This window comes from Erythrolamprus reginae, chromosome 1, assembly GCF_031021105.1.
Source record: "Erythrolamprus reginae isolate rEryReg1 chromosome 1, rEryReg1.hap1, whole genome shotgun sequence".
NCBI lineage: Eukaryota > Metazoa > Chordata > Lepidosauria > Squamata > Dipsadidae > Erythrolamprus > Erythrolamprus reginae.
Genome location: NC_091950.1, coordinates 420031876 through 420045826, shown reverse-complemented (window position 1 = coordinate 420045826; position 13951 = coordinate 420031876). Strand labels below are relative to the sequence as shown.

Below are 13951 nucleotides of genomic sequence, written 5' to 3'. Positions count from 1 at the left end.
GGCCTGCAGGCTAAAATAACTGTCGTGTTTTGTTGAATACTGGTCTATTTTTTCCCCATAAATGCTCAAGTCAGATACAGTTCCATCAACTATTGACATATCTTGGCACAGAGCCTTTTTTGGGGGGGAAATAGAATAATAAAAAGAATATATATATTTTTCGAGTTAAGGAGAAATGTGCAGATTGGTGTTATCAGAGCACAGATGCAAAAAAGGAGGGGGGGATTGAGAAATTGCTAAAGAGTGGATAGCAATTTCTTAACACGGTTTTTCTCAATCTTGACTGCTTGGAGATATGTGGACTTCAACTCCCAGAATTCACCAGCCTAACAGAGGGAATTCTGGGAGTTGAAGTCCAAGTTGAGAAAAACTCAAAAGGAATACAGTAATCCCTTGTTTTTCGTGGGAGATGCGTTCCAAGACCACCCATAAAAAATGAATTTCCGTGAAGTAGAGGAAAGATATTTTTTTATGTATTTAATAAGTATTTGGACTTTTAAAAACCACCCTTTGTGTTAAACAGTCATTCTACAATGTCTCTCAGCTGGAACTACATGTGATATCCTACCAGTTTCTTTAATAGAGTAGAAGGATTTTATGAATTTTTGATGGATTTTAAATTTTCAATGGATTTAAGCCCCCTTTGAAAACCTGTGAAGTAGCAAATCCGCAAAAGATGACCCATGAAGTAGCGAGGGATTACTGTACAGTGTTCCCGCGATTTTCGCGGGTTCAAGCTTCGCGAATAGCCTATACCACGGTTTTTCAAAAAATATTAATTAAAAAATACTTTGCTGGTTTTTTTTCCTATACCATGATTTTTCCTCCCCGATGACATCATATGTCATTGCCAAGCTTTCGTCCACCATTGCGGATTGGCCAAAATTTCGGCCAATCGGCGTAATCACAAAAAAAAATAATTATTGTTAATAAATAATTATGTTTATAAATATCAGGATCACTAAGTGTCTTATTTAATTATGAGTACCAGTAATAATGGTGAGTAAATGGTTGTTAAGGGAATGGGAAATGGTAATTTAGGGGTTTAAAGTGTTAAGGGATGGCTTGTGATACTGTCCATAGCCAAAAATGGTGTACAGTGATACCTTGTCTTACAAACTTAATTGGTTCCAGGATGAGGTTCTTAAGGTGAAAAGTTTGTAAGACGAAACAATGTTTCCCATAGGAATCAATGGAAAAGTGATTATTGCGTGCAAGCCCAAAATTCACCCCTTTTGCCAGCCGAAGCGTCTGTTTTTGCGCTGCTGGGATTTCCCTAAGACTCCCCTCCATGGGAAATCCCACCTCCAGACTTCTGTGCTTTTGCGATGCTGCAGGGGAATCCCAGCATTCCCAGTGAAGGGAGCATCAGTGAAATTGCAGCATCGCAAAAACACCAAAGTCCTCAAAACCCCACCTCCGGACCTCTGTGTTTTTGCGATGCTGCGATTTCCCCTCGCTGGGAAACCCCACCTCCGGACTTCCATTGCCAGCAAAGCGCCTGTTTTTGTGCTGCTGGGATGCCCCTGCATCACCACAAAAACACGGAAGTCTGGAGGTGGGGTTTCCCATGGAGGGGAGCCTCAGGGGAATACCAGCAGCACAAAAATGGGTGCTTCACTGGCAACAGAAGTCCGGAGGTGGGGCATCCCAGCGGTGGCGGTCAGTTTGTAAGGTGAAAATAGTTTGTAAGAAGAGGCAAAAAAATCTTAAACCCCGGGTTTGTATCTCGAAAAGTTTGTAAGACGAGGTCTCACTGTATTTACTTCCGCATCTCTACTTCGCGGAAATTCGACTTTCGCGGCGGTCTCAGAACGCATCCCCCGCAAAAATCGAGGGAACACTGTATACCTTTTTTAAAAAAACTGCCTTTCTATACTACCCACCGAGTTTAATCGACTTTTTATTTTATTTTATCCTATTTTTGCTTACCTTTCAGTCTTTCCAGGGAAGTCAAGGGCGAGCCTATCTCTTCAATTCAGTGTGAGTGATTTTGTGTTGTTGTTTTTTAAAAAAGTGTTCTGGTCTTGTGACAAAATTAGCCAACACAGAAGACTGTTAACTGTAATTAAGTTTTAACCTTGTTCTCCCTTTTTTTAAGGCTATCTGTAGCTAGAGGACTAAAATAAAACTTCCAGATGGGGGAGGAAATTATCTTATTATTGAAAGATAAGCTTTGAGGAACAGCTGTGTTACTCTCCATGGTTTGCCTTGCTGGCAGTAGAGAATAACAGGGTAACAGAATAAAAGAGTTGGAAAGGGGACCTTTGAAGGTCTTCTAGTCCAACCCCCTGCTCAACCAGGGCCATAGGTTCGCCATCACGGCCCTGCACCATTTCAGACAAAATTGATTGTCCAGTCTCTTCTTAAAATACTTCCAGCGTTGGAGCATTGAAAACTTGCAGAGGCAAGTTGTTCCACTGATTATACCGCAATTGTTCTAACAGTCATAAAGTTCCAGGTTGCTTCTCTCCTTGTTTAGTTTCTACCCGTTGCTTCTTGTCCTATTTTCAGGTGCTTTGGAGAATAGCTTGACTCCCCTCTTATTTGTGGGCAATCCCTGAGTTATTGGAATATACAGTGGTACCTCTACTTACGAACTTAATTCGTTCTGTGACCAGGTTCTTAAATAGAAAAGTTTGTAAGAAGAAGCAATTTTTTCCATAGGAATCAGAGTAAAAGCAAATAATGTGTGCGATTGGGGAAACCACAGGAAGGGTGGAGGCCCTGTTTCGTCCCTGGAGATTCCTAGAGAGGCCCCATGGAGGCTTCTCCCCGCCTTTTCCGGCCCTGTTTCTTCCCAGGAGATTTTTTAAAAATATATTTTATTTATTAGATTTGTATGCCGCCCCTCTCCAAAGACTCGGGGCGGCTCACAACAATAATCAAAAACGATAATAATAATAATAATAATTATTATTATTATTGCCATTGTGGTGTTTTTTGTACTCCAGAGAGTTCAGGGAAGCTTCCTGAAGCCCCGGAGTGCAAAAAACAGCACAATGGTCAAACTGGAAGTGCGTTTTCCCGAACCTCTGGTTTTTTTCACCTACCAGGCTTCATGTGCGCATGCGCAGGGCGGCAGCATGGGTGGGTGCATTTTGGCACACGAAATTTGTCCTTATTTCCTGGTTGCATCTCTCCTTGATTAGTTGCCATCCATTGCTTCTTGTCCTGCCTTCTGATGCTTTGGAGAATAATTTGGCCCCCTATTCTTTGTGGCAGCTCCTCAAATAACTGTTATCATCTGCCCCCCCTCCCCCCCAGTTCTTCCTTTCTCTAGAGCAGTGTTTCCCAACCTTGGCAACTTGAAGATATTTGGACTTCAACTCCCAGAATTTGCTGGGGACTTCTGGGAGTTGAAGTCCAGATATCTTCAAGTTGCCAAGGTTGAGAAACACTGCTCTCGATGGGCCAAACCCAAATCCTGCAACCGTTCTTCATATATTTTTAGTCTCCAGGCCTTTAATCAGCTTAGTTGCTCTTCTTTACGGTTCCCCAAAGTCTCAATATGTTTTTTTTGTAATGCAATGACCGAAACTTGGATGCAGTATTCCAGGTGTGGCCTTACCAAGGCTTTATAAAGCGTTACTAAATACTTCACACGAATTTGTACAAACATAATGTAAAATTGTGTTTTCAAAACTGGCTTTGTCTTTAATATTTCTGTAATGTACACCACGGGGCAACGTTTTCTCAACCCATATACAGAAATAGAATAAATAAATAAACCTTGGTGACTTTACAAGTTGTGGACTTCAATTCCCAGAATTCTCCAGCCAGCCATGATGGCTAGGGAATTCTGGGAATTGAAGTCCAAACATCTTAAAGTGATCCACGTTTGAGAGACACTGCTCTGGAATATAGTGGATTGTGACCCCCTTATATAGAGCGCTGGTGAGACCTTTTTCTGCCGTCAGTCTTCTATGTTTCTATGCTTGACAATCTGTGACAAAGATGTTAACTTGCTCCTTCGGTGAGATTAAGCTTTTTCTCTCTCTTCCCATCCCTTTGTTACCCCACAGAGTCAACGTGGGCTGTGGTCCTGCAGAGGAGCGAATTCTGCTAACGGGACTTCACGCCGTGGCTGATATTTACTGTGAAAATTGCAAAACCACACTTGGTTGGAAATATGTGAGTGGTGATGGGTTGCTTCTTATTCTGTTATCAAGGGCCGAACATTTTTCCCCCTCCAGTTTTCAACCTGCAGGTAGTCGGCGCACGTCGTCCTTGAGTTACGACCATAGTTCCCTCTAAGCTGAGCAGTGAGCAATCGCTCACTTCAAAATCATCATCAACTCAGAGTTTTCCAAACCTGCCCAGAAGCCGAGAGGGAAAGAGTGAGAGGGGAGGAGAGAGAGAGGAAGAGAGGAAGAGAGAGAAACAGATAGAAAAAAGAGAGGAAGGAAAAGAGAAAGAAAAAGAATGGGAGTAAGGAAGAGAGAAAGAAAATCAAAATCTACTTTGAAACTAGCTCAACTATTTAAGTGGCATTTTGATATTGATAGAGTTGCCCTATTATGAGCTCACTGTTATAGACACACAGTACAGTATTTTATTTTGAAATTCTCTGAGGCAAAACAGGGTGGGTTTTTTGTTTGTTTGTTTATTTATTTGTTTATTTATTTATTTATTATTTCTGTGCCGCCCAGTCCCGAAGGGACTTCCACTCAGACACTATACTTTTCCGCCCCCCCCAAAAAAAATTAGAGGGAACCCTGGTTACGACCACAATGTATGTTGCAGAGTGAACATTTTTGTTAAGTGAATCTTTCCAATTTTTCAGTTAGGAACACTGGTTGTGTAAATGAATCTGGCTTCGCTGTCAACTTCGCTTGTCAGAAGGTCGCAAAAGGAGAATGCATGGCATTGTAACTGTCATAAATCCACGTAGTCCTCAGGTTATGACCACCATTGAGCCCAAACTGGATGTTGCTATTGTACTGGCAGTTCTGTGCTAGCAAAAACCTCAGAAGAAAAGGATTTAGCGGTAGTGATTTCTGACAGTCTCAAAATGGGTGAGCAGTGCAGTCAGGCGGTAGGGAAAGCAAGTAGGATGTTTGGCTGCATAGCTAGAGGTATAACAAGCAGGAAGAGAGAGATTATGATCCCGCTATATAGAGCGCTGGTAAGACCACATTTGGAATACTGTGTTCAGTTCTGGAGACCTCACCTACAAAAAGATATTGACAAAATTGAACGGGTCCAAAGACGGGCTACAAGAATGGTGGAAGGTCTTAAGCATAAAATGTATCAGGAAAGACTTAATGATTATCTAGGTCCCCAGCAGTCGGGTTTCAGGGCCGGTTACAGCACGGAAACCGCTTTGGTCGCGTTGATGGATGATCTCTGGCGGGCCCGGGACAGGGGTTTATCCTCTGTCCTGGTGCTCCTTGACCTCTCAGCGGCTTTCGATACCATCGACCATGGTATCCTTCTGCACCGGCTGGAGGGGTTGGGAGTGGGAGGCACTGTCCTTCAGTGGTTCTCCTCCTACCTCTCTGGCCGGTCGCAGTCGGTGTTAGTGGGGGGCCAGAGGTCGACTCCTAGGTTTCTCCCTTGTGGGGTACCTCAGGGGTCGGTCCTCTCCCCCCTGCTATTCAACATCTACATGAAACCGCTGGGCGAGATCATCCAAGGACATGGGGTGAGGTATCATCAATATGTGGATGATACCCAGCTTTACATCTCCACCCCATGCCCAGTCAACGAAGCGGTGGAAGTGATGTGCCGGTGCCTGGAGGCTGTTGGGGCCTGGATGGGTGTCAACAGACTCAAGCTCAACCCGGATAAGACGGAGTGGCTGTGGGTTCTGCCTCCCAAGGACAATCCCATCTGTCCGTCCATCACCCTGGGGGGGGGGAATTATTGACCCCCTCAGAGAGGGTCCGCAACTTGGGCGTCCTCCTCGATCCACAGCTCACATTAGAACAACATCTTTCAGCTGTGGCGAGGGGGGCGTTTGCCCAGGTTCGCCTGGTGCACCAGTTGCGGCCCTATCTGGACCGGGACTCATTGCTCACAGTCACTCATGCCCTCATCACCTCGAGGTTCGACTACTGTAATGCTCTCTACATGGGGCTACCTTTGAAAAGTGTTCGGAAACTTCAGATCGTGCAAAATGCAGCTGCGAGAGCAGTCATGGGCCTACCTAGGTATGCCCATGTTTCACCATCACTCCGCAGTCTGCATTGGTTGCCGATCAATTTCCGGTCACAATTCAAAGTGTTGGTTATGACCTTTAAAGCCCTTCATGGCATCGGACCAGAATATCTCCGAGACCGCCTCCTGCCGCACGAATCCCAGCGACCGATTAGGTCCCACAGAGTGGGCCTTCTCCGGGTCCCGTCAACTAAACAATGTCGTTTGGCGGGCCCCAGGGGAAGAGCCTTCTCTGTGGCGGCCCCGGCCCTCTGGAACCAACTCCCCCCGGAGATTAGAACTGCCCCTACTCTTCCTGCCTTCCGTAAACTCCTTAAAACCCACCTTTGCCGTCAGGCATGGGGGAACTGAAACATCTCCCCCTGGGCACGTTTAATTTATGCATGGTATGTCTGTATGTGTGACTGTTAGCATATGGGGTTTTTTAAATATTTAAATATTTTAAATTTGTCTGATTGCTTATGATTTGTTTTTACATGTTGTGAGCCGCCCCGAGTCTTCGGAGAGGGGCGGCATACAAATCTAAGTAATAAATAAATAAAATAAATAAACTCCATCTGTATAGTCTGGAGGACAGAAGGAAAAGGGGAGACATGATCGAAACATTTAAATATGTTAAAGGGTTAAATAAGGTCCAGGAGGGAAGTGTTTTTAATAGGAGAGTGAACACAAGAACAAGGGGACACAATCTGAAGTTAGTTGGGGGGAAGATCAAAAGCAACATGAGAAAATATTATTTCACTGAAAGAGTAGTAGATCCTTGGAACAAACTTCCAGCAGACGTGGTAAATAAATCCACAGTCACTGAATTTAAACATGCCTGGGATAAACATATTTCCATCCTAAGATAAAAATACAGGAAATAGTATAAGGGCAGACTAGATGGACCAAGAGGTCTTTTTCTGCCGTCAGACTTCTATGTTTCTATGCCACAATTGTTAAATGAAGCGAGTTTTCTCCAATATACGACTTTTCTTGCCACGGTTGTTAAATGAATCACGGATAAATTAGTAACCCCGTTGTTAAGTGAATCTAGCTCCCTATTCAATTGACTTTGCTTGTCAGAAAGTTGCAACCCCAGAACAATGCGATTATCATAAATATGAGCCAGTTGCCATCTGAACTTTGATCACATTGACCATGGGATATGCTGTTGCTGTAAGTGTGAAAAATGGTTGTAAGTCGATTTTTTTCCAATGCCATTGTAACTTTGAACCGTCACTAAATGAACCGTTGCAAGTTAAGGACTTACCTGTCCTTAATTTTCTCTGAATGTTTCCATGGAACCTTTGCAGGCCATCCACCTGAATAAGCTTAATGGCCGAAGCGATGTAATCTTACTAAGCAGTTTAGGCGATACTAAAAACAGGCAGTGGACGGAAAGGTCATAGAGAAGAGGAGGCAGAGGGTCAGTCGTCCATGACTGAGTTTAAACATGCTTGGGAGAAACACATGTTCATCACGCAGAGAAAAATTAAAAAATTAAATACAGTGGTACCTCTACTTAAGAACTTACTTCGTTCCGTGATCAGGTTCTTAAGTAGAAACGTTCTTAAGTAGAAGCCATTTTTCCCATAGGCATCAATGTAAAAGCAAATAATGCGTTCAAACCCATTAGGAAAGAAATAAAAGCCCAGAATATGGGTGGGAGGAGGAGGAGGAGGAAGAGGAGGAGGACAGTTGCTGCTGAAGGAAGAAGGTGAGGTGAGGGGAATTAAAAAAAAGAAAGAGGGACTCTGAGGCGGCGAGGAGGAGCACACGCCTCCCATACACCCGGTGCGAGGCTGCCTCCCATCCACTGCCTCCCATACACTGGTTGCTGCTACCTGCTTCCTCTTCCTTCCCATGCTGAAGGGCTACCCTCTCCTCTCGCTCGCTCGCTTTGTGGCCGGCTCCTTTCCTTCACCGTGGTGACTCCTCAGCTGCCCAGAGCGAAGGAAACGTTCTTTTCTCTGGGCGCTGGCAGAGGTTTATTCCTTCTCCGAGCGCCCAGAGAAAGGAAAATGCTTTGTTCGCTCTGGACTGCCAAAGCCTCCTTAAGCGCCACCGAAAGGCTCCTCTGGCAGCCTGAGAAGGCCGGGATTAAAGGGGGAATGGCAGGAAACTGGCTGGGCCTTCATGCCGCTCTCAAATTTCCTGGGAAATTTTTCCGGACTCAGGTTCTTAAGTAGAAAATGGTTCTTAAGAAGAGGCAAAAAAATCTTGAACACCCGGTTCTTATCTAGAAAAGTTCTTAAGTAGAGGCGTTCCTAAGTAGAGGTACCACTGCACAGGTAATTCTTGGCTTACAACTGACTATTTAATTACTATTCAAAGTTAATGTCAGGGTTCCAAGTAATACACCCATAGCAAATAAAACTCCGAGGCAAGTAGATTCCTCAAAGAACAGCTTTTACATCATATTGGCATAGATCTGCTGAAAACCGACTCTGAAAGTTCCCGCGTTTTTTACCTACTGTATTTTTCGGAGTAGAAGATGCACCTTAGTTTTGGGGGAAGAAAATACGGAAACAAAATCTACCTACCAGGTAATGATGGGCAGCCACTTTCCTTGCTACCCGGATGGTCCTTGGCGGCCGGCACGGGCGCCCATGCTCCCAACAGCTGAGCGCATGCGTTCTGGGCAAAAATTTGGCTTCTGCGCATGAGCAGCAAGCCAAATCCTGTGAGATTTTGGCTTTTTTCGCCTATATTTTTGCTTCTGCGCATGCGCAGAAGCTAACGACAGCAAAAATCTCGTGAGCGGAAGCAAGATTTCGGCTATTTTCACCCGTATTTTTGCTTCTGCATATGCGCACAAGCATAAAACCGGTCTTGGTAGAAAACATATATATATATTCGGGTATAATTTTTTTAAAATTTTTCTCCACCTTTACATAAAACATTTGTAAATAACAAAACACAATACCAATATCAAACTGGACACATATGCCAAATTTCCTTATCATTAAGTTTCTTTACTTTCTACCTTCTTCCTTCCCTCCCATAACTCCATCTCTCCAGCATTATAAGTAGTACTAAACTTTAAAAACAAAAACAAAGAAAGAAAAAGAAACAAAACCCCCAAATATATTTTCAATATCTAACATTCTATAAATCCCAATTCGTCATTATTTACTTAGAAAGGTAAAGAGAAAAGGAAAAGGAGAAAATTAACTAATTCCCTAATAGAAATAGTTTTCCATGTAAAATAACATAAAAATGTGATTTGCCACCATTTCTTTTTCTTCATCTGGATATTTTAAGAAAATACATTATTCTCACCATTGGCGTCTGTGGCTTTTCACGCGAGGCAAAGTGTTTTTGCTATACAGGCACTTCGCTTCTGTGGAAACTCATAGTGAGGTACTCAGGTGGGTGTTGCTACTTACCACCGCTACCAGAACTATGCGTGTGCAGTTCCATGTTGCCAGCATGCACCCCAGCAAGATTTTACTTCTGTGTAACTCAACCTGTATAGTCTGGAGCAGCGTTTCCCAACCGGTGTGCCGCGGCACACTGGTGTGCCGCGAGACATGGCCAGGTGTGCCGCCAAGCTTCAGCTGGGTGGGGCGCTGCCGGTACTTCCGTCCTGGGGCTCCCGCTCGCAGCTGTCTCCTGCTCGATGCCGCGGTTTTCGGCGCTCTCCTGCTGGGCCCCAAAGAAGGAAGGCAGGAAGAAGGAGAGCTCCATTCTTCGCACCTTTTTCCCGCCTTCTTTCTTTGGGGCCCAGCAGGAGAGCGCCGAAAACCGCGGCATCGAGCAGGAGGCGGGGGACAGCTGCGAGCGGGAGCCCCAGGACAGAAGTACCGGCAGCGCCCCGCCCAGCTGGAGCTCCTCTTTCGTCGACGGCAAGTGTCCGATGGGAGCGGGTGGGGTGTGGCCACAGCGGCCGCAGGCAGTCGGGGGAGATGGCGGCGGCGAGAGGGATCACTCGCTCGCGCTCTCTCAGCTGACTGCAAGTGGGAGCCCTGACGGTGGCGGTTGGACGTTCTGCTGGACGTCGTACATGCTGGCGCTGCGTGCCTGGCATATACGGTGTCCAGCACCATGTCCAGCTGCCGCCGTCAGGGCTCCCGCTTGCAGTCAGCTGAGAGAGAGAGAGAAAGAGAGACATATAAGAGGTAGAGAGAGAGAGAAAGAGAGACATAGCAAGAGAGGCAGAGAAAGAGAGACAGAGCAAGAAAGAGAGACAGCAAGAGAGGCAGAGAAAGAGAGATAGAGAAAGAGAGAGAGAAAGAGAGACATAGCAAGAGAGGCAGAGAGAGAGAAAAAGAAAGAGAGACATAGCAAGAGAAAAAGAGAGACTTAGCAAGAGAGGCACAGAGAGAGAGAGAAAGAGAAAGAAAGAGAGACATAGCAAGAGAGACAGAGAGATAGCAAGAGAGGCAAAGAGAAAGAAAGAGACATATAGCAAGACAGTGAAAGAGAGAGAGAGAGCAAGAGAGAGAGAAAAAAGCAAGAAAGAGATAGACAGAGAGACAGAGAGAGAGAGAGCAAGGGAGAGAGAAAGACATAGAGGAAGGGAAGGAGGGAGAGAGAAAGAGAGCAAAAAAGAGAGGAAGAAAGAAAGAAAGAGGGATGGAGAGAGAGAATGAAGGGAAGGAAGGAAAAGAGAGAAAGAGGGAGAAATAGAGCGAAAGGGAGGAAGAGAGAGGGTTTTTTTGTCCAAACTTTTCTTTAGCCCGCCCCCCCCCCCCCCCTTTCAGTGTTCCCCAGGATTTTGAAAATACGAATAATGTGCCGCGGCTCAAAAAAGGTTGGGAAACACTGGTCTGGAGGACAGAAGGGAAAGGGGGGACATGATCGAAACATTTAAATATGTTAAAGGGTTAAATAAGGTCCAGGAGGGAAGTGTTTTTAATAGGAAAGTGAACACAAGAACAAGGGGACACAATCTGAAGTTAGTTGGGGGAAAGATCAGAAGCCACATGAGAAAATATTATTTTACTGAAAGAGTAGTAGATCCTTGGAACAAACTTTCAGCAGATGTGGTTGGTAAATCCACAGTAACTGAATTGAAACATGCGTGGGATAAACATAGATCCATCCTAAGGTAAAATACAAAAAATAGTATAAGGGCAGACTAGATGGATCATGAGGTCTTTTTCTGCCGTCAGTGTTCTATGTTTCTATGTGTATGTACAGGAAGCAAAATCTTGCGAGAGGATGTACGCGTGCATGTGATTTCGGTTGCTGAAATCTCACGCTTGTGCACAACCTGTGGCAAGATTTTGCTTCATGTGCAGAAGGAAAATCTCACGCGCATGTGTGCGTGCTCAGGAAGCAAAAACTTGTGAGAGGATGTGCGTGCGCATGTGATTTTGGTGATACTTTTGCTTCTGCGCATGCGCAGAAACAAATTGCTGAAATCTCATGCATGTGCACAACCTCTGGCAAGATTTTGCTTCCTGCGTATGCGCAGAAGCAAAATCTCACTGGGGTGTGCACACGCGCATGCACAGGAAACAAAATCTTGTGGGAGGATGCATGTGCGATTTTGGTAATTTCTTTGCTTCTGCGCATGTGCTGAAGCAAAAAATTGCTGAACTCTCATGTGCATCCTCTTGCATGCTTCTTGCACTGGGGTGCGCACACACATTTTCGCTACCAGTATGCACTGTGACCCATACCGGCTAGCAACCCAAAACTGGAGCTACTCCTGTGCTACACTCTACGTAGTCCTCGGCTTACAACCGCAATCATTTTCTTTTAATGACCCCATAATCCTTTGCAGGGTAAAGTTGGGGCAACTGAATGGAACTGAGGGTTTTCCTGGCCAGATTATTATTATTATTATTATTATTATTATTATTATTATTATTATTATTATTATTATTATTTAGATTTGTATGCCGCCCCTCTCCACAGACAATGTATAACAAATCTAATAATTAAAAATCACTAAAAAACCCTTATTAAAAAGCGAAACATACACACAAACATGCCATGCATAAACTGTATAGGCCCGGGGGAGATGTCTCAGTTCCCCCATGCCTGGGGGCAGAGGTGGGTTTTAAGAAGTTTGCGAAAGGCAAGGAGGGTGTGGGCAGTCCTAATCTGCTGCGGGAGCTGGTTCCAGAGGGTCAGGGCTGCCACAGAGAAGGCTCTTCCCCTGGGTCCCGCCAGACGACATTGTTTAGTCGACGGGACCCGGGGATGGCCAACTCTGTGGGACCTAACCGGTCGCTGAGATTCGTGCGGCAGAAGGCGGTCCCGGAGATATTCTGGTCCGAAGCCATGAAGGGCTTTATAGGTCATAACCAACATTTTGAATTGTGACCCAATGCAAGTCACGGAGTGTTGAAGAAACGTGGGCGAATCTTGGAAGCCCCACGATGGCTCTCGCGGTTGCGTTCTGCACGATCTGAAGTTTCCGAACACTTTTCAAAGGTAGCCCTATGTAGAGAGCGTTGCAGTAATCGAACCTCGAGGTGATGAGGGCATGAGCGACTGTGAGCAATGACTCCCTGTCCAGATAGGGCCGCAACTGGTGCACCAGGCGAACCTGGGCAAACGCCCTCCTCGCCACAGCCGAAAGATGATGTTCCAATGTCAGCTGTGGATCAAGGAGGACGCCCAAGTTGCGAACCCTCTCTGAGGGGGTCAGTAGTTTCCCCTCCCCCAGGGTAATGGATGGACAGATGGAATTGTCCTTGGGAGGCAAGACCCACAGCCACTCCGTCTTGTCTGGGTTGAGTTTGAGTTTGTTGACACCCATCCAGGCCCCAACAGCCTCCAGGCACCGGCACATCACTTCCACTTCCATAACCAGTCCCGTTGCCTTTTGACAAAGCGCCTTTGGCTTGACCTCATGAATGTTTTAAGGAAAGTTTGAATATGACCCTCTTTCAAAGCCACGCATCTTCCTTCCAGATTTGATTAATGCCTATTTACCTTTTTTTGTCGTCCTTGTTGTTTTAAAGGAACATGCCTTTGAGAGCAGTCAGAAATATAAAGAAGGCAAATACATCATCGAATTAGCGCACATGATCAAAGATAACGGCTGGGATTGAACCCGCGGATGGAAAGAATGACGACAGATCCACGCGAGGGTTCACTCTTCTGACTGGACATTTATCTCCGAGAACGAGCAAGCGATTGGCAGTACTCGATGGGTGCCACACATTCAGGGGGCTTCGTTGTCAGCCTGAGAGACCCAGCTCTCAGGCAATCCGAATTGGCAACCGGCCGACCCTTTGTCCTCTATGCTTTTCGCATCCGTTTGTGAGTCCAAACCTCGAGTTAGCGTCTTTTAGTCTTCCTCTCTCGCTGTTCTGGCATTGTGTTGCGTTGTGTTTCTTCTGTTTTTTAACGACGACAAAAAGCAAGGAATGAATCCAATGCCGAACTGTTACACAACTTACGTCTCAGTAGAAACTGATGGTTGCCTTTTGGGTGGGTGGGTGGATGGGTGGGTGGGCTAAAAATCAAGGTTTATGACTCCTGGGGGGGTGAAATCAGTGCTTTGGGGTGTGGGACCCCAAATTAAGAGGGAATGAGTAGGGTTTCACTCGACCCCCTTTGTCCTCTAAAATCCTGGCGAACCATGGCTTGAAACTTGCGGACTGTAAAAAAAATATATATATACCTCATGCCTGTCTTTTTCTCTGCGTCTCAAAAAGTGTAGGCCCCCTCATTTCAGACTAGCTAATTCTAGTGACCCAACTACCTGTCTACTCCTTGGATCTGAGGTTGTTTCTCTTGATCTCGTCTCGATGCTGAAAATTTGATTGGAAAAGAGATGTTTTGAAACATCTTTGGCTTCTTAGACAATTAGCCAACCTCCCCAAAACCTGTAGAGATAAGC

The 13951-nt window shown here is 45.4% G+C and overlaps 1 protein-coding gene across 1 annotated transcript in view; it reads left to right on the top strand.

The window, feature by feature from the left end:
* YPEL2 (yippee like 2) overlaps positions 1–13736 on the top strand; it is a 96934-nt gene extending 83198 nt beyond the window's left edge. The window contains exons 3-5 of the mRNA XM_070742614.1: positions 1940–1983; positions 4026–4134; positions 13068–13736. Coding sequence (XP_070598715.1) covers positions 1940–1983; positions 4026–4134; positions 13068–13157 — 243 coding nt within the window. The 3' untranslated portion in view covers positions 13158–13736. The remainder of the gene's footprint in view (positions 1–1939; positions 1984–4025; positions 4135–13067) is intronic.
* Positions 13737–13951: the final 215 nt, after the last annotated feature.